The sequence below is a fragment of the Eimeria tenella genome, genomic scaffold (assembly GCF_000499545.2).
Source record: "Eimeria tenella Houghton genomic scaffold, Eth_scaff10, whole genome shotgun sequence".
In the NCBI taxonomy this organism is placed as follows: Eukaryota; Apicomplexa; class Conoidasida; order Eucoccidiorida; family Eimeriidae; genus Eimeria; species Eimeria tenella.
The window spans coordinates 60,427-87,640 of NW_013541458.1; the positions used below are offsets into that span (position 1 = coordinate 60,427).

Below are 27,214 nucleotides of genomic sequence, written 5' to 3' on the forward strand. Positions count from 1 at the left end.
CCCCGGGGGGGGAGGAAGGGGGGCCCCCGGGCGCCCCCGGGGCGCCCCCGGGCGGCGGCGGCCCGGAGGGGGCCCCCCAGGGGGGCCCCGAGGCGCGCCCGCAGCGGGACCCCGACGGAGCGGGGGCCCCCGGGGGGGGGGCCCCCGGGGCGGGGGGCCCCGGAGGGCGAGGGGGTTCAGTAGGGGCCCCCACTGCAGCGGGGGAGGGCGCGGACTGTGGGGCGGGGGCGGGGCCGGGGGGGCCCCCAGAGGGCCCCGGCGACGCGCTCTGCGGGGCCCCCATTGAGGGGCCCCAGGGGGGCCCCAGTGGGGGGCCCCCCACAGTTCCTGCGCCGGAGGAGGCCCTGGAGCCGGAGGAGCAGCACCAGCAAAGCCCCAGCAGCTTCCTGCTGCAGCTACCCAGCAGCAGCAGCAGCAGCAGCAGCAGCAAGTTAGGGGAGAGAAACGGCGCTGCTCTTCGCGGCGGCCCCACAGCCGCCCCTTAGGAGAAAAAACTTCAACTTTGTTCGGCAGCAGGGAGCGTTCTGCTGCTGCTGCTGCTGCTGCAGCAACAGCTGCTGCAGCAGCAGGGCTGCTGCACTGGTGCCCCGCTGAGCCTGCGGGCCCCTCTGTGTCCCGCAGCAGCAGCAGCAGCAGCAAGTGATAATTGTCTCTCTTATTTCTCGTTTGTTTAATTCAAATGCTTCTCAAAAAGAAGAAGCATTTAAAACCCCCAGGCGATTAGAGGCTTTTGCTTTGCTGCGCTGAGGTGTATGTACACCTGGAAGTGCGCAGCAGCCCCAACTCGTTTCGGCTGTTCAGGAAAAGGGAAGCAGCAAACAGCAGCAGCAGCAGCAGCGCTGCTGCTCTCCATTCTACTCCTCTGGTTCTCTCTCGCTGCGCTATTAACACACGCAGCTGCAGCGCGGCTGCCGCCTCTGCTGCTGTTGCTGCAGCAGCAGCGCAGCTGCCGTTTTTGCTGCCGCTGCTGCAGCGCGGCTGCCGCCTCTGCTGCTGCTGCTGCTGCTGCAGCTGCCGCCGCTGCAGCAGCTGCCCGTAAGCAGCTGGCTGCACGCTTCCGCCGGGCGCCGCCGCCGGCCAGCAGCAGCAGCAGCAACAGCAGCAGCAGCAGCAGCAGCAGCGGCAGGTCAGAGGTTGGCAGCAAAGGCACTGGCAATCTTAGTGAGGCTGCCCGCGAAGCTAAACCAGCCCTGAGTGCTGCGGCGCTGGAAAGAAGCAAAAGCAATTCGCCGCCACAACTTCGCCATTTTTGCTGCATTGGACCCGTTCGGAGCTGCCAGAATCTGCACGCAGCAGCAGCAGCAGCAGAGCACAGCAGCAGCTGCAGAAGCAGAAGCAAAGCCCGGCTGCAGCTGCAGCAGCTGCCGCTGCTGATGCTAGTAACGGCAACAGCAGAAACATGCAGCAGCAGCTGCTGCTGCCAGCAGCACCATCAGGTAGAAGCAGCGGCAGCTGCTTCTGCTACCAGCGAGAGCAGCAGCGGCAGAGCAGCAGCAGCAGCGGCAGCAGCAAAAAGCTGTAGTTGGGGCTGGAGCTGACCACGTGGGAGAAGTTCAAGAAGGGGGCCCTGATAATGGACTTTGTGGCTCTTTTGAAGCCGAAGCAATTTCCAATCTGCAGCAAATTGACTCCAATTCGACTTCAAGTCCCCTTAGAAGCACGTGCTACCACAGCAGCAGCAGCAGCAACAGCAGCAGCGAAGCAGCAACAGCAGCAGCGGAACAGCAGCAACAGCTGGAGAACTAGCAGCGCTGCAACAGTTAGAAAACCACCACCACCAGCACTGTCACCACGACCAGCAGCAACAGCAGCAACAGCAGCAACAGCAGCAGCAGCAGCTTACGAATCCGATTCCGGAGTTGAGGTTGTAGATGGTGGAGCCGGGGCAGCCGCCCCAAACGAGAGAGGGAAAAGCAATACTCATTTTGGTGTCGATGTTGATGTGCACCGCCCCGTAGTTCAAGTCCGCAACTGCCAGCTCCAGCGCCTGCAGCAGCAGCAGCAGCAGCAGCAGCAGCAGCAGGTCTTGGCTTCTTTGGAGCCTTTGCAGCAGCAGCAGCGGCCGTTGCTGCTGCGGAGCTTTCAAAGGAAACCAGGCACACACAGCCAACGCGCAAAAGCGCCCCCCGCGCAGCCAACCGCACACTGCTGCTGCTGCTGCTGCAGCTGCTGCTGCTAGTTTGGCTGCGAAGGGAATCCAAGGGGGCGGCGCGGATCGGCGGAAGCCTCTAGTTGGGGTTCGTGTAGGAGCCCTGGCCGCGAAACCCTAAACCCTAAACCCTAGACCCTGGAAGCGGGGGAGCAGCGAGCTGCAAAGCCAGCGAGCAGCAGGTGGGGAACTCACCTGCTCTTCTGCTGCTGTCGAAGGCTTCACTGAAATGCTCACGGAAAGTCCGCCGTGGACTTTTTCGTTTGCAAATTTGACTGCGGCGGGGAGGAAAGCTGCAATGGAGGCTTCGGTGTCCAGGGGCACTTCGCCGCAGCACGGGCAGAAGGTTTCCTGCGGAAAGCGCCGGTAAAAAGGCGAAATTCCGCGAAAAAGGTAAAAGAAATCCAAAAGCTTTATTTATTTCGCGAAGATTCCAACAAAAAGCTCGAAAAATGAGCCGGATCCGCCGAAATTCAAGAATTTGCAAAATGCAAAAAGTGACCGGCGCACCACTCGCTCCACCTCCTGAGGTGTACGTACACCCCGGACAAGCCCGCGCGCTCACCTGTCGAGTGAAGAAACAATCTTCCGGAAGATCTGTTGCAAAAATAATGTTTTTAATTTCGCTATCTTTCGAAATTGGGCAGTGCACGGGGGCCTCAAACTCCTCCGGCTTCTTCCCCATCGCCACCAGCTTCTCTTTGTAAGACCTGCGAAATAGCAGCAGCAGCAGCAGCAGCAGCAGACCGCAGGCGCTCGTGCATGCGAAGGAAGCAACTCTTCAACCGCCGCTATTGAATCGGAGCCGAACGCGCCCGCCGCCGCAGCAGCAGCAGCTGCTGCTGCTGATCGCGGCCGTGCTAGGGCCTCGCTGGAAGGCCAATTTGCTGCCAGCAGACTCTGCTGCTGCTGCTGCTGCAGTGGCGCACTCCATGCGGGAGGAGAAGTCTGGGTAGTAGCAGCCCACGTAGTAGATCTCTTGAATGTAGGACTGAATGAGCTGCAGAAACTCTTCTCTGTGTCCGCAGCAAAACCCGCAGCCCCACAGCTAAATTAAATGTCAAATATATAATTTAAATCTAGATTTAAATCCCATTTATATATTTGCATGCGGCTCCTAGGCTGTTACATGTGTGTATAGACGCTGGTGTGGATTCTATGTGCATATATAATATTTATGAGCTGCCCAGCAAAGCCAGCAGCAGCAGCAGCAGCAGCAGCGGCGGCTGCGGCCCTGTACGGGCCGCTAGAGGGGCTGTAAGGGCCCCCTAAGGCTTCTGCTGCTGCTGCTGCTGGCCACTTCCAGCAGCAAACTGAATTGCTGCGGGGCTGTAAGCCAGCAGCAGCAAAACGGCCTGCAGCAGCAAAAGCGGCACTTGCCGCCTTTTGAATTCTGCCCTTCTGAGGTGTACAGACACCTCAGGTGTAGACACCTCAGCTGAGGTGTACAGACACCTGAGGTGTACATACACCTAAACTTGCCTCTGCGGCCAGTTCTTGCAAGTCACCAGCACTTGCGGATGCGCGCAAATGTGGGCCCCGTTGAAGGCCATACTTGCTGCGATGGCCTGCAGCAAAACAGCAGCAGCAGCAGCAGCAGCAGCAGCAGGTGCTGTCCAGGGCAGCGCCGCAGGCAGCAGCGAGGGCAGAAAAGTGTAGGAGGGACTGCAGCCGCAGCGTCGGCCTATAGAGGCTTATTCATACAAGAGGCTGCACCCCAGCTGCATCAGCTGCTGCTGCAGCAGCAGCTGCTGCTGCTACTGCAGCAGCTGCTGCACCCGCTGGCCCAAAGCCCTGTGTCTAGAACAAAATAGTGCAGGCAGCCAGATAAGGGAGCTGAAAGTAAAACTTAGAATTAGTCCAGCAGCAGCAGCATGGGCGGCAGCAGCAGCAACATGAGCAGCAGCAGCAGCAACATGAGCAGCAGCAGCAGCAGCAAGAATTTGGAAGAACTCGATTCTGAATTTGTCGAAGTCCGTACAGCGGCGTGCCATTTCAGCTGTCTGCGGGACCTGCAGCAAAAAGCATCAGCAGCAAATTGGAAAATTAAAAAAAAACTTGGCATTTTTTGCTTCAAAAAATGAAACGAAAAGTGCCATTTGCGTCACTAGAAGCAGCTGCTGCAGCAGCTGCTGCAACAGCAGCAAACAAAGCAGCTGCAACTCCCGAAAGTCCGCAAAAGAGCCCCAGAAGCAGCAGCAGCAGCAAAGCGCTGTGCTGCGCTGCAGCAAAGCGCTGTGCTGCGCTGCAGCAACTTCAGCAAGGCGGTTAGGCGCGCTGCAGCAGCAGGTGCAGCAGGGCAGGGCGGTGTGCTGCGCTGCAGCAGCAAAGGTGCAGCAAACTCGCCACTTTCCGGGACAAACTATCCAAGGAGTGCAGTTTCCCAACTCCACTGTCATTGGCTTTTTAAAAAGAGGCTCAGCTGGCTGCTGCTGCGGCTCCGGACTTCCCCAGATTATGCTGTACGCTGTTGCTGCTGCACCTGTACGTACACCCCGCGCCCCACGCCCCACACCTCCACGCCCAACCCGAAACCCGCCAGCAGCAAATCGTTCCCTGAGACCCAAGGGGGCCCCCACAGAGTGGGGGGCCCCCCGGAGGTGGGGGGGCCCCAGCGTGTTGGGGGGCCCCCAGGGTGTTGGGGGGCCCCCACGGTGTTCGGGGGGCCCCCAGCGAGTTGACGACCCACTGGTGGGGGCCCCCTTCAACTCCCTGGGGCCCCAGAAGGGCTGGGGGCCCCTGGGGGGCCCCTGTGGGGGCCCCTGGGTGTTTGCTGACCAGTCATGAACCACTTGTCGACTTGGGGGTGGTGGAGAAGCGCTTTTGCTTCTTCGACTCCTCCGAAAATAAAAGCTGCGAAGTTCGCCTCCAATAAAGGCGCGAAGATCTTCTCCAGAGGCTCCAGCAAACGCGCGTTGAACGGGCTCAACTGCAAGCAGCAGCAGCAGCAGCAGCAGCAGCAGCAGCAGCAGCGGCGGTAATAGTGGTGCAGTGGTTAGTTGTAGTAGTAGCTGGAGCAGCAGCTGACGGCAACTAGTGTGGGCATTCCTGCACCTAAGCCCAAAGTCAGCGCTGCTGCTGCTGCTGCTGCAGAGCTGCAGCAGCGCTGCAACAGCGCTGCAGCAGCAGGCAACCCCAGACAGCAGCAGCAGGCTGGCAGCAGAGCTGCAGCAGCAGCAAAAGAGTGGGAAGAGGCCCCAGAAGACACGAGAGTTTTAGAATGCATGCAAAAAGAAAAATTAAAAATTAAAATAAAAATGAAATTCGAGCTGTGGGACTTTCGGGTGTATGGTCACCTCTGCGGCGTGCGGGGTGTACGCGCAGGTCCATGCAAACTGCTTTTCTGAATTCAATTAATTAAATTAATTAATCAAATTAATTGATTAATTAGTTAATTATAATTAATTAATTAATTCAACCAATTAAGTCTTCAATGCCACGGGAAGCTCTCACTTTGTAAATGCAAACTTTGTTTTCTATGAAGAGAGAAGTCAGCAAATCGACGGGGCCGTCGACTGCACGTGCGGCGCAGCAACAAGCAGCAGCAGCAGCATCAGCAGAAGCAGCAGCAGCAGGAAAGACAGCAATTACGATGCAGCGCAGTCCCCGGACTCCGTAGCAGCAGCAGCAGCAGCAGCAGCCCTGCAGCTATCAGCTGCCCCCCGGTCCCTCTAGCGAATAATATACCGCGCTGCTGCTGCTACAACTGCTGCTGCTACTGCTCCTGCTGCTGCTGCTGCTGCTGTTTGTGTAAGCAGCTTCTAAGCCAAATAAAACAAGGGAGCCAACTACGCCTTAGGAAGACGTGAAGCTGCTGAAGCCACTAGGAGCAGCAAAACTCCAGCAGCAACTAAGCCCCTCAAAACAGAAAGAGCCCAGGAAGGCACAGGCGCAGCGCAGCAGCAGCAGCAGCAGCAGCAGCAGCAAACCCACAGTTGCCGGCCCCCAAAACTGCTGCAACCCCAGGGGGCCTCTCGTGCAGCAGCTCCTGCTCCACGGGGCCCTCCACCATCAGCTCCAGAGACCCGCAGGTCACCAGCGTCGTGTGCAGCAGGCCCGAGGGGCCCACCTGCACGCAGCAGCAGCAGCAGCAGCAGCAGCAGAAGCAGCAGCACAGCAGCAGCAGCAGCAGCACTGGCGAAAATGAGGAAGCTACAGGTCTGCTGGGGGACGCCCGGCTGCCTAGCGCCGGGTCCGACTGCAGCGAAAGCGGGCCAAAAGCACGCAGTCATCAACAGCAGCAGCAACAGCAGCAGCAGCAGCAGCAGCAGCAGCGTACCTTGACGATGTGCCGCTGGGGCTTTCCCTCCTCCGCAGGGGCCTCCCTCACAGCCAGGGGGGGCGGAGGGGCCCCCGTTTTGACAACAGCTTCGAAGTACTCGCGAATAATGCTGAGCCAGTTGCTCACCAGCTGCAGCAGCAGCAGCAGCAGCAGCACGCCCTGGTGTACGTACACCTCGAACTTCGTGCGCGCCCACGCCCACGGCACCCGCCCCACCGCTGCTGCAGCGGCAGCACCAGCAGCAGCAGCAACAGCAACAGCAGGAACAACAGCAACACCAAAAGCACCACAGCAGCAGTAGCAACAGCAACAACAGCAGGAACAACTGCAACACCAAAAGCACCACAGCAGCAGCAACAGCAGCTGCAGCAACACAACAACAACAGCAGCAGCAGCAGCAGCAGGAAGTCACCATGGAGGAGTGGAGCCAGTGCTGGGCCCTGGAGGCGTTCTGGAGGGCCTGCAGGTCAGCAGCGGAAAGCGCGGAGTAAGCGGGAGCGTCTTTGAGGTCTCCGTCGCGTTTGAAGACGGAGGCGGCGTGGAGGTCTTCGCCGTGGGCGTTCAAGTTGTCCATGAGTTTGTCGAGAAGTTCAAGTTTTTGCTGCGGCGGCAGCGCCGCCCAGGCGGCCTTCGTGGCCGCCACGCGCTCCACCACGGCCGAAATGTCTTTATTTTCCATTTTAAATCCCTTTTCGGAGAGAAAGCTGCTGCTGCGCGCCCGCAAACCCGCAGAGTCGGGAGCGCCGCACGCCCAGGGTGCGAAACTTGCACGGAACTGCCCGAAGCGGCGAGACCCGCGCGGAAAGCGGACTTCAAAAGCCGCAGATGATTATTAAACTCCTTTTAACTCAAGAAGGAAGCAGGATCGCGCAGGTTACCGCAGAAGAAGACGCAAACTGAACGGCAGCGGCGGCAGCAGCGGACGCGGCGACTGAGGCGGCGCTGCGGTGTGCGTACACCTCAGACGCCGCACCCACTCCGAAAACGAAACGACCGGAAATTCAAAAACTCAAAACGTCGGGAGTTCAACTTTAACTCAGCAGAGGGCCTTTATCTTTCTCCTAACTTCGCGGCGTTGCTGCAGCGGGCCTGAGACAGCAGCAGCCAGTGTCCGTCAGCGTTTCCTCTTACCCCGCGAGACATAGACAAACGCCCCCCATTTCGTTCTTCTTGAGTTTTAATGACCACAAAATGCCTTAATTTCATCAAATTTCCCTTTTTCTCCCCGCTTTCCCGCGAAATTCCCCGGAACGGACCTGCTGCTGTCTGCCGCCGACCGGACGGCGCCGGCCGCAGCAGGTGTGCTGCATGCGGCGGCGCCTGCTGCAGCATCTGCTGCCGCAGCTTCCGTGTTTGCATTTATGTCTTCCAATTGAACCAAAGACCTTTTGCAACTCCCAGGGCGCCTTTCAAAGCTCGCTTTCCCGTCTCCAGAGCCCCTCTCCCTCTCCCGCTGCTGCTGCTGCTGCTGCTGCGGCTCCTGCAGGACGATGGACCTCGCGGCGTCTGTTGCTGCTGCCTCTGCAGCGTCGAGCGGCCTGGGGGGTTTGTGCGGGTCCGCGGGCCTGCAGGAGGAGCCGCTGAACAACTCGCTGCGCGAGGGCTTCCCGTCTGCTGCAGCAGCAGCAGCAGCAGCAGCGGGGCGGCGGGGCGCGGGGCCGCCGCCGCGGGGCGTGCCGCCGCACCCGCTGGAGCTGCAGCAGAAGCAGCTGCTGCGCGCTGCGGAGCAGCAGGAGCTGCAGCGGGCTGCTGCTGCCTTCGGCAGCTACGCAGCACTTCGCATCAAAACAGAAAGAGAGTTGTGTGCAACAGCGCAGCGCCTCCCGGGCCTCCCCTCTTCTCTTTGGGGCCTCCAGACCCTCATGGGCCTCGACATTTCCATTTCTCCGCAGGACTACTTGGGGAGAGACAAGCCCGACCTCGAGGGGGGCCCCCTCCTCACTCTCCACGACCGAATCGAGGGCGCCATGGGCATTTGACGCGCCTCCCGGGGCTCCGGGGGCCCCCGGGGGCCCCGGGGGGCCCCCGGGGCCTCGGGGGGCCCTCGGGGGCCTCCGGGGGACCCCGGGGGCCCCGGGGGGCCCCAGGGGGGCCCCAGGGGGGCCCCGCGGGGGCGTGCGGGGCCCTGGGGGAACCCTGAGGGCGCCAGGGGGCTCTATGGGGGCCCCTAGGGGGCCCCTAGGGGGCCCCCTGGGGGGCCCCTGGGGGCCCCCAGGGGGCCCCCAGGGGAGCGGCAGCAGCAGAGATAGGGAGGGCAGAGGGAGTTCATGCGGAGATGGAAAAGAGATATTCTCGTTAAGAGCAGCAGCAGACACGCAGGGGTGTGCGGGGCTGCTGCTGCTGCGTTGCAGTGCTGCAGCAGCAGCTGCTGCTGCTGCTGGGACGCAGGGGAACTGAATGCATGCGCGCTCTTGCTGCAGCGGAGCTTCATTTATTTCTATCAAAACTTTTACTTCTATGAAAACTCTTTTTGCACTTTTAGATTTCTGAGCTGCGGCGGGGCCCCCTTTGCTGCTCGCTGCTGCGGTGTCTAGACAGCTCAAAAAGTTGCTCTTTTCCTAAATCTAGTTCGTAATTTATTCTCCATTCTGCTGCTGCTGCTGCTAGCCACAAATGTGCATAAACAACGCCAAGTAGAAGCTGCAGCAACTTCAAGTAGCTGCTCGGGTGTACAGCCAGCTCGGGGGGTGCGTACACCTGAAAAGCTCAGGTGTACAGGCAGCTGCAGCAGCAGCAGCAGCGGCGCTGCGTTTGCTGCTGCAGGTGCCTCATTCAATAAGATTTGCTCCCACGAAGTCTAAAATATGTTTTGCAAAATAAATATATTTTTATTTTTATTTATTTTCTGTTATTTGCTGCTGCTGGGCCCCTCAGCTTTCCAAAAGCTCTCTGTGGCTGCGGGCGACAGCCCGGAGCTGTACATACACCCCACGAAGTCCCGGCTCAGGCCGTTTGCGCCCGTCGGCACAAGAGGGTTTTCTTTTATTATTATTATTATTATTATTACAACTATTATATTATTGTTGTTGTCGTTGTTGCTATTATTAGTTTCAATTTCCACCTTTCGCCCGGCGCTGGCAGCGGGGCCTTCGGGTGTACGCGTACACCAGGGCGGCCCCCAGCTGCTGCCGCTGCTGCTGCTCCAGCAGCTGCTGCAGCTGCAGCTGCTGCTGCTGCAGCTGCTGCAGCAGGAGCAGCTGGCTGTGTAATGTGGGATTAAATGTTTTCGTAGTCGAGTTTGCTTTCGAGTTTTTTATTTTCTGCAATTTTTCTGGCGGCTTTGAAGAAGTCCTCTTCAATGACATAATCTCTGTCTGCGCGGATGGCAAACATTCCTGAAAAGTTGCAAGAAAGGAAATAAAACAAACTAATTTATCATCTAAATTCATTTAAATTCATTTAAATTCATTTAAATCCATTTTAATTCATTTTAACTCATTTAAATTCATTTAAATTCATTCAAATTCATTTAAATTCATTTAAATTCATTTTAACCCATTTAAATTCATTTAAATTCTTTCAAATTCATTTAAATTCATTCCAATTCATTTCAATTCAAATTCTGCATTTTAAATGCATCCCTCAGATGCAGCAAACAACAACCAGCTGTCTGTACACCCCAAAACACCCACCCGCCTCAGTGCAAACATTTCGCAAATCTGCTCCGTTGAAGCCGTCGCACAAACGGCAAATTGCTTCGAAGTCTGCAGCAGCAGCAGCAGCAGCAGCACAGCAGCAGCAGCAAGAAAGGAAATGTAATTGGCCATTTCAAGAAGCAAAAATGAGAAAAAATGGACAAAAAATCAGCAAAAGATATTCGGTGATGCTGCTTTCAAATAGAAACTCATTTAGATAGGCTTTTTAAAAAGAAAAGTCAAGAAAAAGCCAGCAACAGCAGCAAGCAGCAGCAGTAAGCAGCAGCAGCAAGCAGCAGCAGCCCGCTGCTGCTGCTGCAAAGCAGTCGCTGCCTCCGCCGCAGCTGCAGCAGCAGAACCACGTGCAGCAGCAAAAGCCGCAGAAGCCACCGCAGCAGCAGTACCACCACCAGCAACAACAACACTAGGAGGAGGAGGAGGAGCAGCAGCAGCAGCAGCAGCAGCAGGAGCAGCAGGAGCAGGAGCAGCAGCAGCAGCAGCAGCAGCAGGAGCAGCAGGAGCAGCAGGAGCAGCAGCAGCAGCAGCAGCAGCAGCAGCAGCAGCAGCAGCAGCAGCAGCAGCAGCAGCAGGAGCAGCAGCAGCAGCAGCAGCAGCAGCAGCAGCAGCAGCAGCAGCAGCAGCAGGAGCAGCAGCAGCAGGAGCAGCAGCAGCAGGAGCAGCAGCAGCAGGAGCAGGAGCAGCAGCAGGAGCAGCAGCAGGAGCAGCAGGAGCAGGAGCAGGAGCAGCAGCAGCAGCAGCAGGAGCAGCAGGAGCAGCAGCAGCAGCAGCAGCAGCAGCAGCAGCAGCAGCAGCAGCAGCAGCAGCTTTTATTTGTTGCAAACCTATGTCGCCGCTCTTGGCAATCTTGCTGGAGTGGATTTTCAAAATGTCTATTCGCGCGCTTTCGTTCGGCATCGGAATTTCTATTTTGCGGTCTGCGCGAACAGCAGCAAAAGTTAGCAGCAGCAACAGCAGCAGCAGCAATAATAAATAAAAATAACAATAATAACAATAATAACAAGAATAATAATAATAACGATGATGGTGATAATAATAATAATAAATGGTAATGTGGGGCCATTTCTAGTCCTATTAAGAATACGCAATTAGAACATGCAAGCATTTCAGGTGTACAGACACCCGAAAGAATCGAAGGAACAAAATCTCGCAACAACCGATCCTTCACCCCTCTTTCACCCACCTAGCTGCTGCTGCTGCTCTGCAGCAGCAGCAGCAGCAACAGCAGCAGTAAATTTGTACTCACCGAGGCGCCCCGGGCGCATGAGCGCGGGGTCCAAAACGTCGGGCCTGTTGGTGGCCATGATGATCTTGACTTGCCCCAGCTCGTCAAAGCCGTCTAGCTGGTTCAGCAGCTGCAGCAGCAGCAGCAGCAGCAGCAGCAGCAGCAGCGCCAGTTCAGAAAGGCGTGACGAGGGCTCGAGCAGCAGCTCATCCCTCGGCAAAACATCCGATTTAAAAGACTTAAATTAACTAAATTAATTAAGTTAAACTAAATTAAATTAAATTAATAAAATAAATGGTTTTAAAAGAAAAAGAAATAAAAAAGCTCACCTCCATGAGAGTCCGCTGAATTTCGCGATCAGCAGAAGTGCCCTGGGAGAATCTGCGGCCGCCAATGGCGTCGATTTCGTCCATGAAGATGATGCAGGGCTGGTGGTCCTTTGCGTAGCCTGAAGCACAGCAGCAACTCCCGCTGCTGCTGCTGCTGCTGCTGCTGCTGCTGCTGCTGCAGGTGAGGCGTACGTACACCGGAGCTGCCCGCGGAGCTCACCGAACATTTCGCGAATCACGCGGGCGCTTTCGCCGATGTACTTGTCCACAATTGCGGAGGCGACGACTTTCATGAAGTTGCAGCTCATGTTGGAGGCCATGGCCCTGCAGCAGCAGCAGCAGCAGCAGCAGCAGCAGCGCAGTTCGGGGGCCGATCCGGGGCCATTTTCCGGGAAAGCTGGGGAATAAGGACATTTTTGTGCAGCATTTTTCAAAAGGAACACGAAAATGAAGTCGAAAAAAGGCCAGGGAGGCCGGAAAGGTGAAGATCGGACCTGGCGAGGAGGGTCTTGCCGGTGCCGGGGGGGCCGTACAGCAGCACGCCCTTGGGGGTTTTGATGCCCACGCGCTTGAACAGCTCGGGATTCGTCAGCGGCAGCTCAACTACTTCTCGCATTTGCCGAATTTGTTCACTCAAACCTCCCACTTCCGAGTAGTGCACATTCCCGGGGTCTTCGTGCAGCATGTTGAACACCAGCGGGTCCACCTCCCGCTGCAGCCGCCGCATCACCGTCAGCGTCGTCATGTCCTGCGCGCAACATCCAAGGCCCCCGCGCCCCTAGCAGCAGCAGCAGCAGCAGCAGCAGCAGCGGCGGCGGCGGCGGCGGCGGCGGCCAAGCTACCGAGCAGCGCAGCGACGGCGCAGCAGCAGCGCAGCAGTGCGCGGCCGAGGCAGCTGAAGTGCAGCAGCGGCGGGAGCAAGCCCGCCGCGCAGCAGGGGAACAGGCGCTGCAGCAGCAGGGTTTGAGTGCAGGGTTTAGGGTTTAGGGTTTAGGGTTTGGGGCCTCAGTGCAGCAGCAGCCGCACCAGAGCCACGCGGGTCCCCGCAGTGAGCAGCGACTTGTCCAGCTTCGGTTTGCTGCCGACCACATATCGCGGGCCGCTCGAAGTCTTCACAATGACTGCAGCAGCAGCAGCAGCAGCGGCAGCAGCAGCAGCAGCAGCAGGTGGAGCAGTGGCGTCACGCAGTTGCTGCTGCAGGGGCTGAAACGCCGCGAGCGGCGAAGGCTGGAGCGGCAACAGCTGCAGCTGGCGCAGCGAACACAGCAGCAGCAACAGCAGCAGCCGCAGCAGCAGCAGCAGCAGCAGCAGCAGCAGCTTTGGACGGACACTTCTCGGAGTCGAGCTGCCGCAGCACTTCGCCTATGAGCTGCCCCACGCCTTGCAGCGCCTTCAAATCATCTTCTGTCTTTTCGTACTTCTTCGACTGCAGCTTCGTCTCTTCCCTCACTGCAAGCAGCACACAACGGCACACTTTGCTGCTGCTGCTGCTGCTGCTGCTGTTGGGGGAGCTGCTGCTGCGGGCGCTGTCGGCGCAGCCGCAGCGCTGCGGCCGCTGCTGCTGCTGGGAGCCTGCTGCCGCGGCCGCGAGTGGCCCTGCCGCCGCCGCGGCCGCTGCTGCTGCTGCTGCTGCTGCTGCTACCGCTGCTGCTGCTGCTGCTGCTGCTGGACTGACGTTTCTTGACCCTGGCAGCCCACTCCCTGTGCTCCTTTATCTTGGCCACGTAGGCCCTCAGCGCCCGCGCCCTTTCCTCCTCTTGGGGGTTTTGTGGGGCCCCAGCGCTCGGCTGGTTAGTCATGTTGGGTTTTGCTGCTGCTGCTGCTGCTGCGTTTAGAGCTGCAACGGGAAGCGCAGCAAGTCCATTTAAATGAGTCCAAAGACAACCAAAAAGGCGCCGCTGCGCCCACACCTGAGGCTGCTGCCAGGGCCTGTGAGCAGCAGCAAAAAAATAAAAGTGAGGAAACTTGAATTCTGAATTTTGCGAAAAAGAAACTGGGGTGTACGTACACCTGCGGACCAAATGGGAGAGAGAAAGAACCCTTTAAATTAACCCATAAATGCCAGGATATGAAACTACAAAGAGAAGGGCAAAGAGATTCAAAAAAGAAATGCATCGCTGCTGCTGACAGTGCAGCAGCAGACACGGCTCCGCAGCAGCAACGCAGCAGCAGCAGCCGCTGCTGCTGCTGCTGCGTCGCAGGCGTTCTGGCCTTCTCAGAGGCACTGATGAGCAAAAAGAGGAAAATAAGGGGAAAGAGGCGGGAAAACGCAGCAGCAGCAGCGGTGCGGCGGCTCGAGCGGGGCCGAGCACGAGCCCTAGCGGCCGATTTGAGGCTTTTTCAGCTCTCTAGGAAGAAGAGAAATAAAATTAAAATGCAATTGGAATTTTTAAAATGTAAAAAGACGAAAAAACGGAGAAGAACGGGAGCTGCTGGATGGCGCGCTGAGCGAGGACTCACTTGTTGCGGGTCTGCAGCTGCGCAGCAAATGTTTCGAAAATGAACTCAGCAGTCCGCAGCAATTAAGTAATTAATAATTGAATTAATAAATTGAGTTTTAATTCAACAAAAGAAAAACAAAATGCGCAACACCGGGGAATCCGCGCCGCTGCAGCATGCAGTCGGCGCCAGCCGCAGGGGCTGGCGAACCTGCACAAATCCCGAGTTCCGCGGATCCAGTGGACAAATGCATTTTTGTTGTTAATTCCTTTATTTATTTCCACAAAATAAGCTTCATTTTAATGCCTAAATCCCCGAAAACGGCCTTTAATTGCCGCTTTCCTCGCGGTTTCCTGCGAGGCTTCTACGCAGCTGTGTCACTTGCCGCTGCTGCGCGGCTTCTTCGGCAGCAGCAGCTTCTTGTCTAGTGCAAATAAGCTCTGGGTTTTATTCTTTTGATTTATTTAATTAAATAATTTTTAATTTTTAATGATGATAGACTCACTAACTTGCTGCCTGTTCTACTCCCCCCGCAGCAGCAGCAAACCCCCCTCTTAAGTTTACTTTTCATTCTCTCTAGCGTTTCTGCAAACTTCCTTTTAGGGTTTGCACCAGTCTTTTAAAACTGCTTTTGTGTCTTTTGAGCTGCTGCAAATTTGTTTTTCATTTTCATCTTCAAAAAAAGTCCCGTGGAGCTGCAGCTGCAGCAGCACGAGGCCGCAGCAGCAGATAGAAATGTGGGCCTTTACAGCTCAGAGCTAGCAGCAGCAGCAGCCGATGCAGGCCTTTCCATGGGCAGCAGCAGCAGCTGCTGCAGCAGGCCTTTCCTGCGGCTGCAGCAGCAACAACAACAGCAGCAGCAGCTGATGCTGCTGCAGGCCTTTTCTTTGGTAGCAGCAGCAGTAGCAGCAACAGCAGCACCGCAGATGTCTTCAAGCTGCTTAGTCCCCACAGAGCTGCTGAGCCCTCAGTGGCAGCAGCAGCTGCGGCAGCTGCGGCAGCTGCAGCAGCTGCAGCATGAAACTAGGAAAACTAGCAATTTAAAGGGGTTTAATTGTTTTAACTTGGATTGCATGCATGCAATTACAATATTAATAATTTGAAGTAATTTAATTTTTTTAAATTGAATTAAAAATAAATTAAACTCAACAAAGTAGCTTGTAATTCAATCCTGTGGCCCTGCTGCTGCTGTGGCTACAGCTGCTAGGGGCAGCAGCAGCTGCTGCTGCTGCGCAACTGCGCCGTTTGCTGCTGCTAGGCCCTGCTGCTGCGCTGCTTTTTGCTGCTGCTATCCCTCTTTTAATTATTTAATTTTTATTTGATTAAAATAGTTTTTTTAAAGTTAAAAATGCCACAAAAAGAGCCAAATTGGCTGCGGCTGCTCCAGCCTTTTGCTGCATGCAAAAGAATTACAAAATTAAGAAACATTACATTTAGCAACAAAATGGCATTTTTAATTATTAATTATTTACATTATTATTTAAGCGTTTAATAATTAAAATGCCATTTTGCTGCCTTCTAGATCCAGCAGCAAAAGCACTAAAGGCCAGAAAGCTGCTGCAGCTGCTGCAGCTGCTGCTCATACAGTGCTGCGCCGCGCTGCGTTTTGCTGCAGCTCTTTGCTGCTGCCTTTTGCTGCTGCTTCAGCAAAAGGCAGCAGCAAAGAGCTGCTGCAGCAGCTGCTGCAGTGCAGATGAGCTCCTGCACCAGAGGTAGCAGCAGCAGCAGCAACTGCAGCTGCTGCTGCTACAACTGCTGCTGCTGCTGCTGCTGCGGTCACTACTGCCTCGCTAGCTAGCTAGCTAATTAGCTAGCCAGCTGGGCAGCCAGCTAACTAGCTGGCCAGCTAGCTAGCTAGCTAGCCAACTAGCTAGCTAACTAGCTAGCCAGCTAGCTAGCTAGCTAGCTAACTAGCTAGCTAACTAGCTAACAAGCCAGCTAGCTAGCCAACTAGCTGGCCGGCTAGCTAGCTAGCTAGCCACATAATTGGCCACTTAGTCTTAAGTTTTGAGTTATCCTTCAACAAAGTAAAAAGGAAGTTTCTTCTTTGTTTTTGGCACTAAAGAAAATAAAAAAGAAAAATTTCTTTAAGACCTCCGCAGCAAGATGGAAAGCGGAGAAAGCTTTTTTGACTCAATAGCCTCACAGGGAAAGTGAAGGGTTTAGGGTTTAGGGTTTAGGGTTTAGGGTTAAGGGTTTAGGGGCCAGGAAATAAGAAGATATGGCCGGGGGATTGGAGAAAAATGTGAGATCTGGAGTATAGGATTTAGGGTTTAGGGTTTGCTGTATTTGCTGTTTATGGAGTTAAATAGAACTCGTTCTGATTGAATTCAACAATTAGAGTCCTGGGTTTAGGGTTTAGGGTTTAGGGTTTAGGGCTACGCAGAGAACGCCCGACGGCGGGTTGAGCCTGGGGTGTGTCGGCGCCGCCTGAATGGCCATTTTGCAAAACAAATAAATTTGTAAAGAGAAATTAAATAAAAATTAATTTAAATTTGTTTAATAAATGGGCACTTTGCAATTTAATTGACCATTGGTGTGCAGAGGCAGCAGCAGAGGCCTGAGTGGTCACGCGCAGTCGGCTGCGCCCGCGGCCGAGGGGGCAAACAGGTCTAAATTGGCGGAATTTTCGGATCAAAAGTAAAATAAAACGAAAATAAAATTAAATTAAATAAAAATAAATTAAAATTAATTCTTTTTATTCCTTTTTTACGGCGGGGGACCCGCCAGCGTGCTGTACGGACAGCGGCGGCGATCGGCGGTTAATAATGTCTTGTGCTCAACTCGCCGTTTCCCTGCGCAGTGAAGGCCTCGATCGCATTTAATTGCACATTATTTGCATTTATTTGCTTTTAAATTAATTGTATAGTCTTTTTTAATTAATTTGATTCATTTATTTGATTTGAATCGTCACCGCCGGACTTGTTGCGAGACTTCTACGCGCGCCGAGCTGTCCATACACCCCAGACAGCCACCCGCCAAGCCCAGCAGCCGCCCCTCCGCTTCTTCTCTTTTATACATTTGAAAAAGGACCTTCTTTGTCTGTTAGTTTTAAATTTGAAGAATGATCTTTATTGTCTGTTAGCAGCAACCCAGCGACGCCATGGCGTCCTCCTCTCCGGGCCTGGCCGGGCCCCCCCTCAAACCCAGCACCAGCACCACCACCAAAAGCAGCAGCAGCAGCAGCAGCAGCAGCTCGTACGACTCTGCGGGTTGGTGGAGCCGTTTGTTTTTCTCGTGGCTGTCTCCTGTGAATGTGCGGTGTCTGGGGGGCTCTGTGCGGCCGCAGGAGCTGCCGGGTTTGCCAGCAGCAGATCTGCTGCAGCTGCAGCAGGGGCCCCTGGGGGCCCTTCTGCTGCAGGAGGAGAAGACCCGGGGGGCCCCCTCTGTCTTGCGGGCCACCCTGAGGCTCTTCTGGGGGCCCCTCGCCACAGCCTTTGCCTGGGCTGTTCTTAAAGAACTCCTCAGCTTTGCAAATACTTTGCTGCTGCGACAAATTCTAAAAAGTGAACAAATGAACTTCCCCGGCTTCTGGGCCCGCGGTGAGCCCAGCTGTACATACACCCCAGCTGTACATACACCCCAGCTGTACAGACGCCGCAGCAGCTCCTTCTGGGGGGCTTTGGGCTGCTGCACTCTTTCTTTTTGCTGCACTGGTTTGATGCTGCTGCCTTTTATTCCCTCCGTTTGTTTGCTGCTGCTGCCCTTTATTCCCTCAACTTGTTTGCTGCTGCTGCCTTTATTCCCCTCCAAATTGCTTTGCTGCTGCTGCCTTTATTCCCTCCATTTGCTTGCTGCTGCTTCTGCTTTTAATTCCATGCATTTTTTTGCTGCTGCTGCCTCTAATTCTGTGCATTTGTTTGCTGCTGCTGGTAATAATTCCCTGCATTTGTTTGCTGCTGCTGCTATTGAATCTCTGCATTTGGTTGCTGCTGCTGCTATTAATTCGCTGCATTTGTTTGCTGCTGCGAGCTGCTGGGCGCAGGCTTTGCTGCTGCTGCAGCTCTGTCTGTGCTGCAGCTGCTGCTGGTCTTTCTGGACAGCCACTTGGACTTTTATATTTGTCGCACTTCCATTCGAGTGGAAGCAGCTTTGTTGAATTCTCTTCACGAACGAATTCTGAACTTTGAAAAAAGTCCCGAGTTGGCGCTGGTGGTTCCGGGGTGTACATACACCCCAGCACCCGCGCCGCGGGCGCCGGGGTGTACGTACACCCGGGGGCGCTGGGGTGTACGTACGCCCCGTGGAAGCGGCGCGGACGGCGCGTCAAAAGAAGCAAATTCGGGATTAACAAATGCAAAGAAGGGAACTATTTTTAATTTAATATTTGTTGATGTTCCTTCAATTGCAGAAATGGTCCTAACTGCAGCAGATCTTGTGCTGCTGCCGCTGCGCATTGGCCTGGCTTCGCTGCTGCTGGCTATGCAGGTGGGCGTGGGCAGCAGCAGCAACACTTCTTCTTTTTATTTTAAATTGCTTTTTAATTCTTTTCATTTGTGCCATTTATTCTTTTTCTCTTTTCTTGCTGCATTCTTCGAAGCAAGTAATGCCTGGTTCATTTACTTTGCATTTGTGAAAAATAAAAGCTTAAAATCATTTAACACCAAAGTCAAGGCGCCCTGCAGCAGCAGCAGCAGCTGCTGCAGCAGCAGCAGCAGCAGCAGCAGCAAGGCCCTGTCTGTTGCAGCAAAAGCGTCAAGTTCTGTCTGCACATTTCATTTTTTGAAGTTGCATGGATGTCAATTTGGCTCGATTGTTTCTCCTTTAATTTCTTTAAATTTAAACATTTCTCTTTAAATGTCTTTTTATTTTATTGCATTAAAATTAAATGAAATGATTAAAATGGAATTAAATAGTTAAAATTTTGTTTGCATTAATTAAATTAAAATTAAATTAAATATTAAAACCTTGTATGCATTAATTAAATTAGAATTAAATTAAATGATTAAAATCGAATTAAATAATTAAAACTTGTTTTAATTTTGATTTCTTTCTTTCAGGTTGGCTCCAGCTGTTTGCCGGCAGTTTTGACTTTACTTGTAATTGTTTTTTTTGCGATTTGTTTGGAGGTCTACAACAGCAGTTTGAAAGTGCCTTTTATGGTGCGTTTGGTGGTTTTAAACCCACAAAACCCTTTTTTAGGGTTTTAAAAACAGGACAGAAGGGGGTTTAGGGTTTAAAAACAGGGGGAGGAAAAGGCTTCTGGGTTGTGAGGGAAAAGGGTATTTCTAATGTTTGAAATTCTGGAAAAAAGGGTGTTTGAGGGTTTAAAAATAAGGGTTTACAAATAAGGGTTTAGAAAGCAGAAGAGGGTATTTTAATTAATCGGAGAAGCATTTCCAAGTCCAAGTTTATCTTTTAATTATAATCCTTCAATATAAATCCCCTTTCGTCTAGGCGCGACCAGGTGCACATACAGCTGAGCGAGTGGGGCGCGTTTTTCGGGTGTACGTACAGCTGGAGTTTGGGGAAAAGTGTGTTTTTCGGGTATACGTACACCTGAAGCTTTTGGCAGTTAAATTTGGGTTTTTATTTTGTTTTGAATTCAGAAAAGAAGAGACAAAAGGATCGAAAGGACGCACGAGTGTCTTTCGGAAATGCGGACTTTGCGGCTTCTTGGTTGGGAAGAAGTTGCACAAGAAATTTTAAAAAAAGAAAGAAATCAAGAACTCAGTTGGAGTTCTTTTCGCATGTATCTTTCGGGCCTGAGTTACTGGCTCACTGCAGCAGCTGGTGAACAAAATGCAAAATAAAATAATTATTTTACTTCAAATTAATTCTTTCTTTCCACTTTTAAGCAACAAACAAACTCCTTAACAAAGGGGCAAAACCAGGTGTCGTTACACTCCATTTCTGCTTTTATTTGAACTCTTTCAGCTTCTCAGTTTTATAAAATCCATCTGCAGATTTTGGATTTTTGCCATTTCTTTCTACTTTTTATTTCCTGAAAATGTCTTTTTGGAGTTATTTGAATCCACTTTGAGTCATTTCTTTTAATTTGCATTTAAATGAACTTCAGTGGCTGCAGCGAAATCCGCGGTTTGCTGCTGCCAGGTGTACGTACACTGCAGTGACACCCGGAATTCAAACAGCTGCTGCTGCTGGGGCTGCTGCTGCTGCTGCTGCAGCGCTGCAGCTGCTGCTGCTGCTGCAGCTGCTGCGGCTCTCGGTGTTTTACAGCCCAAGAACGCTCATCTTCTTCCCCCGCTGCTGCTGCTGTTGCTGTTGTTGCTGCTGTTGCTGCTGCTGCTGCGTCTCAGGAGCTGCCACCTCGATTGCAACATTTGCTGCTTTTACTCTTCCCTTCATTCAAGGGCGGGCCGGGGTGAGTTTGCTGCTGGGGTGTCTAGGCACCTCGGGTGTACGTACACCTCTGGAGCTTAAAAGACGTGGAAAAAACCACAAAAGCAATTTAAAGGAACCAATTTGTACAATTTTGCATTTTAAATGCAACTATTATGATTATTACTGCCATTTATTGCTTTGCTGCTGCGCAATTTGCTGCTGCAGGCCCTCAACATGAAAGCTGAACTTGTTATTCCCGTTATTCATGTTATGGACAACTTTGTGGGGCCCCTTGCAGACTTGCCCTACACTTTGTCCACTTTAATTGAAGGCCAAATTTCCCTTAGCCGAGTCAAACGCTTCTTCTTCACTTCGCGTCCAGCAGCAGCAGCAGAAGCAGCAGCAGCAGCAGCAGAAGCTGCTGCTGCGGTGGAGGCAGAGCAGCAGCCCCTGCTGAGTCCTCGCCTAAGAGAAAATGGAAGAGAAGAAGAAGATGCAATGAAGGAACAAGAGCTGCTTGATATGGCCCAGCAGCTGCTGCAGTAGGAACTAGGCTTATTTGCTGCTGCTGCTGCTGCTCTTTTTTTGAGATTCCGTTTATTGCCTTTGCTGCTGTAATTATCCCCCTGAAAATATCAGTTGTTACTAGAGTGTGTGTTGTTGTGTGCTGCTGCTGCTGCTGCTGCTGCTGCTACTCTCAGGGCTATACAAGATTCAACGCTGAGGGTCCTTATGGTATCTGCTTCCTTCACTTGGCATCCTGGCCCTGTCTACACTCCCGAGGCCTACCCCGTGAGCCCCCCAGCTGCCTACAGCAGCAGCAGCAGCAGCAGCAGCAGCAACAGCAGGTTGTGTCTGAGCAGCATCAACTTGGAGCTGAAGTGCGGGGAGGTGGTCCTCGTCACGGGCCCCCCCGGCAGCGGGAAGAGCAGCCTAATCCAGGCAGTGCTGCGTCGTTTGGAGCTGCAGCAAACTGGAGGGGCGTTGTACATAGCAGCAGCGCCAGCAGCAGCAGCAGCAGCAGCAGCAGCAGCGCCTGTGGGCTTCGTGCCGCAGGAGCCCTGGCTGTGCGGGGGCACCGTGCGGGAAAACATAACCTTCGGAGAGCCCTTTGAAAGCAGCACTTATGCTGCAGTTGTTGCTGCATGCGAGTTGGGGGCGGACTTCAGCAGCTGGGCTCACGGAGATTTGCGAAAAGTCGACGAGGGGGGCCTCGATTTGAGCGGCGGGCAGCGCGTTCGAATCGGCATCGCTCGAGCTGTCTACTGCTGCAAACTGCACGAGCTGAGGACTCGAAAAAGTCCAGAAAGAACAAAAATAACGCAAAGTGAAGTGCGGCAGCGCGCGGCGGCGCAGCTGGAGTCTGAGGTGTACAGACACCTCGCGGCCGCGGCGGCGCGGCGGCGGCGCGCGCCGCTGCTGCGCACTTTTTTGGAAATGGAACTTAAAGAAAAAAATAAAGTCCAAAATGAAACAGAATTGCAAAAAGAAATGCAAAAAGAGAGCTCCGAACTCGGCTGTTTGCTCTGCTTCGACGAGTGCTTCAACAGCCTCGACTTGGCCGTCGCCGCAAATCTCTTTCAAAATTTGTTCGGCCCAAAAGGCCTTTTAAAAAACTCCGCAGTTTTAATTTGCCTCAACGACAACTCCCTCATAGGCCTCATGCGCCAGCAAACGGCCCACGCAGGCCCCGAGCAGCAGCAGCAGCAGCAGCAGCAGCAGCAGCAGCAGATGCGCTTCACCATTTGCAGACTCGTCAAGGGCGCCATTGCCTGGCGCGGCGGCGTCGCCGAATTCACAGCAGCTCTCGGCGCCCCAGCACCTGCAGCAGCAGCAGCAGCGGGAGCAGCAGCAGCAGCAGCAGCAGCAGCAGCAGCAGCAGCAGAGGAGCCGCTGGGCACGATTGAGAACATTTGGGCGGCACAGGACAGCAGCAACAGCGAGGCGGCGGGTGTACGTACACCCGAGCAGCAAGCAGCAGCAGAGCCCGAAGCTGCTGCAGATCTTTTCGCAGAAATAAAAAGTGAAAGAACTATTCCTCTAACTGAAGAAATTGAAAGTGGAGTAGTTGGGCTGAAGTCTTATTTGTGGTGAGGCAGCAAATGGCATTTAAGGCAGCAGCGGCCCGCAGCGGCAGGAAATAGCCGCAGCAGCAGCAGCAGCAGCAGCAGAAAATGCAGCAGGTGCAGCGCTGCAGCTGCAGCGCCCCTGCTGCAGCAGCTGCGAGCAGTGCTGCAGCAGCAGCAAAAGTGGCCTTAAAGAGAAGCCTAGGGGCTCGTTTTTGGCCTCAAATTTGGGGCTTTTTTGCTGCTGCTTGCTGCCGCTTTTCCCCACTTTGGGGCTTTTGCATGCATGCGTTTTTGCGGAAACTTCGCGCAGGTACTTGAGACAAACTGGAAGAGTTTTGTCCATTTCTTTTTTTCTAATTGTCACTTTCGGAAGCATTTCAGATGTGCTGAGTGACCTCTGGCTCGCGCGCTGGACAACAACGGAGTCCCCAGAAGACTCCGACACAGCAGCAGCAGCAGCAGCAACCAGCAGCAGCAGCAGCAGCAGCAGCCTGCGCGCCGCCCTTGTGCACGAGCGCTTCCTGCTTGTGTTCGTCGGGTGAGTACTCCTACTGCTGGTGGTGCTGCTGCTGCTGCGTAGTTCCGCCTTTGCTGCTGCTATTGGTGCTGTGGCCTGCTGCGCACGCAGCAGCAGCAGCTGCTGCTGCAGCAGCTGTTGCTGCTCTTTTCCCCTCCCTCTCCCTCCCTTAGCAGCAGCAACTGCCCTCCCCCCCTCTCAGGCAGCAGCAGCAGCAGCAGCAGCAGCAGCTACCCGCCCTCCTCTGAGCCGCAGCGCGGGCCTGTGTTTGCTGCTGCAGGCTGTCTTGTTTGAACATGGTTTTTGAACTTTGTGAAAAACTTGTGGGAGTGAAGGGCTCGATGAAAGCAGCTCGAAAAGTGCACGAGCAGCTGTGGTGGGGTGTATGTACAGCGCCGCTGTGGTTCTACGCGCGCAACCCCGTGGGGCGGATTCTGAATCGGTTTGCGAGCGACATTTCAATAATTGATTTTGGAATTTTGCGGAGAATCGGCTTTTCGTGCACAGCTGCAGTGTCTTGCGCGCTTTCGGTGAGGTGTCTGTACACCTGAGCGCGAGAAAAGGAGAAAAAACGGAGTTGATTTCGAATTTATTTAATTTTTTTTCGTTTTCGACTTTTCGCAAACTCGCCGCTGCGCGCTGCGGTGTACGTACAGGTCGCCGTCCTCAGCCTCGCCTGCCGCTGGGTACTTCCCCTCTGGCCTTTGATGATCATTTCTTTTTATTTGATGGTTTTTCGATATTTCCGGAGCTCTTCGCGCGAAATTCAAAGAGCTTCTCTCCTCTCCTTCTCCCCAATCCTCTCAGCCTTCAGCGAGGCCCTTTCTGGCAAAGAAATCATTTCTAATCTCCAAAAACAAAACTTCTTCCAAACTCATTTCTTAACGCATTTGGAACTCTGCCAAAGAACCAAACTCACGCAGTGGGGGTCAGCAAACACACCCACAAACGCCCCACCCAAACGCCTGCTGCTGCTGCTGCTGCTGCTGGTGGGAGTCCCGTCGCAGCCGAACTGCTGCTGCTGCTGCTGCTGTTGCTGTTGGTGGGGGTCTCGTCGCAGCAGCAGCTGCTGCTGCTGCTGGTGGGAGTCCCGTCATAGCAGAAGCTGCTGCTGCTGCTGTTGCTTCTGGGAGTTCCGTCACAGCAGAAGCTGCTGCTGCTGTTGCTGCTGCTGCTTCTCGGAGTTCCGTCACAGCAGAAGCTGCTGCTGTTGCTGCTGCTACTGCACCTGCTGCACCTGCACTCGTAGCTCTTTAGCTGGAAGGCGGCTTTTGGAGCAGCAGCGTGCGCTTTGCATGCAATTGTCTCACCTGTCCTGCTGCTGCTGCTGCTGCTGCTGCTGCTTCTCAGAGTCAACTCCTGGTCCAACATTCGGCTGCAGCTGCTGCTGTTCCCCCTCATCGTTTTAAATGCAACTCTTCCGCGGCTGCTGGAGGCTTCGCCGTTTGCGCAGGGTGTGGGGTCTTCAGGTGTACGTACACCTGAAAACCCCACAAACATCGGACTCGTCGGACTCGCCATTTCTTATTCTCTTTCCATTGCAGGAGCCCTCAGGCGCTTTCTTACTAATGTTACTGCAACCGAAAAGGACATGTGCTCCGTCGAGAGGGTCCAGGTTTGCTGCTGCTGCTGCTGCTGCTGCTGCTGACTCGTCTTTTTTTGCGTTTTCTCGCACGCAGTAACTGTCAGTCAGCCACAATAGCTGCAGCATCAGAACAAGTTCTTAAAGTTCTCCACTTTCTTCTTCTGCAGCTTTTCTTGTCTCTGCATTTGTCCTTCCCAGAGCTACTTGGAAGACACGGCCCCCGAGCCAGCAGCAGCAGTAGCAGCAGCAGCAGTTTCTGCTGCTGTTCTCCCGCAGACCCGCACCGGAGTGCAGTTCATTAATGTGGAAATCCGCTACCGTACATACACCCCAGAAGACGAGGGAGTTCTTAGCGAAATGACCCCAGAAGGGCCCACAGGGGGCCCCCCGGGGGCCCCCCCCGGGGCGCCCGCGGGGGGCCCCCCAGGGGCCCCCCCAGGGGGTCCGAGGGACCTGGAAGCCGACGGCGCAGCAGCAGCAGCAGCAGCAGCTGCTGCTGCTGCTGCTGCGCCTCGGCGGCCAGCGTATCTGCTGAAGCCAAGCATAATGGACTTCTCCGCGGAAGTGAAGACAGGAGAAAGAATTGGAATTGTAGGGAGGACAGGAGCTGGTGGGTGTGTGTGTTGGGGTGTACGAACAGACACCTGAATTATTGCAAAATGTCCGTTTTCGAGGTTTTGAACGGAAAAGAAAGCTTTAAACGCCCGAATGCATGACTTTAACTTTTAAATGCATTAATTTAGTTTTTAACTGCATAAATTTGGCTTTAAAAACCCAAAATTCCACTTTGTAGTTCAGAAGTTCCGCGTTTTGAGCGTTTCAGGCAAATCGACGCTGCTGCAGGCGCTGTTTGGCCTGGTGCCCTGCCACAAAGGCCAGATCTTAATAGATGGAGTTCTTTTGTCTTCTTTGTCTCGAGATTTAATTAAATCCATTATTGGTTATTTGCCTCAAAGGTCCATTATCTTCGAAGGATGGAGAGTCAAAGACGTCCTCGACCCGCGGGTGCGACCCCTGCTTCTCCCCCCAAGTTGCTGCTTCGCTGCACCTCAGCTGCAGCAGCAGCAGCAGCAGCAGCTGCTGCTGCTGCTGCTGCTGCACATTTGTCTGGTGTTTCTGCTTCGGAAGCAATGGCTACTCATCTTTTGTGCTTATTGCATTCTAACAATTTCATTTTCTTCTGCTTCTTCCTGCGAGCTTTTTCTTCTTTTTCATTTTTTATCTTTTTCATTTCGCCTTTGTTTAGGCTCATTAAACCTCTCTTCTTTTATTGGTGTTGGTCTTGACTCCCTTTTAAATTCCTTTTTGAATTCTTTTAAAATTTTTTTTGCTCTTTGCTGCAGCTGCTTTTGCTTCGTTTCTTTTCTTCTGCAGCACGTACACTCGGAAGCCACTCTCTGGAAAGCTCTGCGAGCTGTTGGCCTCGAAGAATTAATTTCTTCTCTTCCGGGAGGCTTGCAGCTGGACACAGTAGTTGCTGCGGACACAGCAGCAGCAGGCTTCGGCAGCAGCAGCAGCAGCAGCAGCAGCAGCAGCAGCAGGTGCACGCTCTCGGCCCGCCAGCTGCGCTACTTGGCTCTGGCCCGCCTCATCGCAGACGAAGACAAACTGCGAGTGGTGCTCATTGACGAGCCGCCTGCAGAAGAGCTGTGGGGCGAAGTCATCGGCAACAACCTGCAGCAGCAGCAGCAGCAGCAGCAGCAGCAGCAGCAGCAGCAGCAGCAGCAGCAGCAGCAGCAGGAGGGGGAGGAGTCTGCCGTTGGGGAGGACGGCGGAGCGCCGCAGGGCGGCGCGCCGGGCGCCCTGCCCGCCGCCTTCCCCCCCCCAGCAGCAGCAGCAGCAGCAGCAGCAGCAGCAGCAGCGGGGCGCGCAACTGGAGAAATTCTTTCGCAGCACTTGCTGCAGTGCTGTGTCTTCGTTGTGGCCCACCACCTCTCGTCCTTGCGGGGCTGCCAGCGGGTGTGGGTGTTGGCTGGGGGCCGCAAGGTGGGGGAGTGCAGTCCTGGGGAAATAGACTCGGAGTTGAAGTTTCGACTTTTCGTAAAAAAGTGCCTCCAAGGCCAAAATTGAATCTTTTTGAAGCTCCCAGCTTTTTATTTCCTACTCTGGCCTTCTGCGCGCTTTAAAATGAGCCAAAAAGACCTTTTCTGCGCAGAGATTTTCACTTTTCGAGTTTTCGACTTGCAAGTTCTGCTGAGCCGCATGCAGTGAACTGCAGCCTTTAGTCCATTTTATTTGCTCAATTCTTTATTACTTGATTTTATTATTTGATTTGATTTTATTTTATTTTATTTATTCATTTAACTCCATATGTTTATTTAACTTTATTTGTTCGATTTTATTATTTAATTTCCGCTCAATTGCGCAGATTTCTAACTTTCTGAATACATTTAAAAGAACATTTCCAAGTTTTGTTTGAAGTGCGAAATTACATCCGAATAAATGCAATTAAAACAAACTGCCCTTTTTATTCCCAGCAAAAGTATTTAAGTAGATAAATAGATATACAAATATATATTTATAAATATATATATGATTATATATATTTAATAAATATATATTAAATATACATCTATATATATATGTATATATCTATACATATATATATATGGTTATAGATAAATGCCTTTTAATGGATTTATAATTATGGATAAATTGTGGCAGTTTGTTCTTGGAATTAC

General features: G+C 53.6%; 5 protein-coding genes across 5 annotated transcripts in view; 3 read left to right on the forward strand and 2 right to left on the reverse strand.

The window, feature by feature from the left end:
- The window catches only part of ETH_00012910 (zinc finger (C3HC4 RING finger) protein, putative), a gene marked incomplete at both ends in the record, with an annotated part of 1,627 nt that extends 1,142 nt beyond the window's left edge, over positions 1-485 (forward strand). The window contains one exon of the mRNA XM_013372508.1: positions 19-485. Coding sequence (XP_013227962.1) covers positions 19-485 — 467 coding nt within the window. The remainder of the gene's footprint in view (positions 1-18) is intronic.
- A 642-nt stretch (positions 486-1,127) lies between these two features.
- Positions 1,128-7,110, reverse strand: ETH_00012915 (uncharacterized protein; the record flags this gene model as incomplete). The annotated part of the gene is made up of 14 exons (XM_013372509.1): positions 1,128-1,283; positions 1,540-1,614; positions 1,844-1,987; positions 2,345-2,500; positions 2,715-2,859; positions 3,079-3,165; positions 3,632-3,717; positions 4,131-4,161; positions 4,496-4,631; positions 4,928-5,078; positions 5,603-5,664; positions 6,083-6,218; positions 6,429-6,560; positions 6,844-7,110. The coding sequence occupies 14 exons, from the start codon at positions 7,108-7,110 to the stop codon at positions 1,128-1,130; spliced, it is 1,764 nt and encodes a 587-aa protein (XP_013227963.1).
- Positions 7,111-7,921: 811 nt separating this feature from the next.
- ETH_00012920 (uncharacterized protein) lies at positions 7,922-8,410 on the forward strand (the record flags this gene model as incomplete). The annotated part of the gene is made up of 1 exon (XM_013372510.1): positions 7,922-8,410. The coding sequence occupies one exon, from the start codon at positions 7,922-7,924 to the stop codon at positions 8,408-8,410; it is 489 nt and encodes a 162-aa protein (XP_013227964.1).
- Positions 8,411-9,647: 1,237 nt separating this feature from the next.
- On the reverse strand, positions 9,648-13,437 carry ETH_00012925 (26S proteasome regulatory ATPase subunit, putative; the record flags this gene model as incomplete). The annotated part of the gene is made up of 10 exons (XM_013372511.1): positions 9,648-9,766; positions 10,064-10,135; positions 10,909-11,001; positions 11,331-11,439; positions 11,639-11,757; positions 11,859-11,962; positions 12,133-12,386; positions 12,665-12,759; positions 12,968-13,087; positions 13,314-13,437. The coding sequence occupies 10 exons, from the start codon at positions 13,435-13,437 to the stop codon at positions 9,648-9,650; spliced, it is 1,209 nt and encodes a 402-aa protein (XP_013227965.1).
- A 3,743-nt stretch (positions 13,438-17,180) lies between these two features.
- ETH_00012930 (ABC transporter, putative) lies at positions 17,181-26,603 on the forward strand (the record flags this gene model as incomplete). The annotated part of the gene is made up of 13 exons (XM_013372512.1): positions 17,181-17,619; positions 18,063-18,281; positions 19,078-19,179; positions 19,627-19,769; positions 20,588-20,904; positions 21,064-22,452; positions 22,742-22,969; positions 23,229-23,478; positions 23,605-23,876; positions 24,299-24,563; positions 24,732-25,143; positions 25,357-25,538; positions 25,908-26,603. The coding sequence occupies 13 exons, from the start codon at positions 17,181-17,183 to the stop codon at positions 26,601-26,603; spliced, it is 4,914 nt and encodes a 1,637-aa protein (XP_013227966.1).
- Positions 26,604-27,214: the final 611 nt, after the last annotated feature.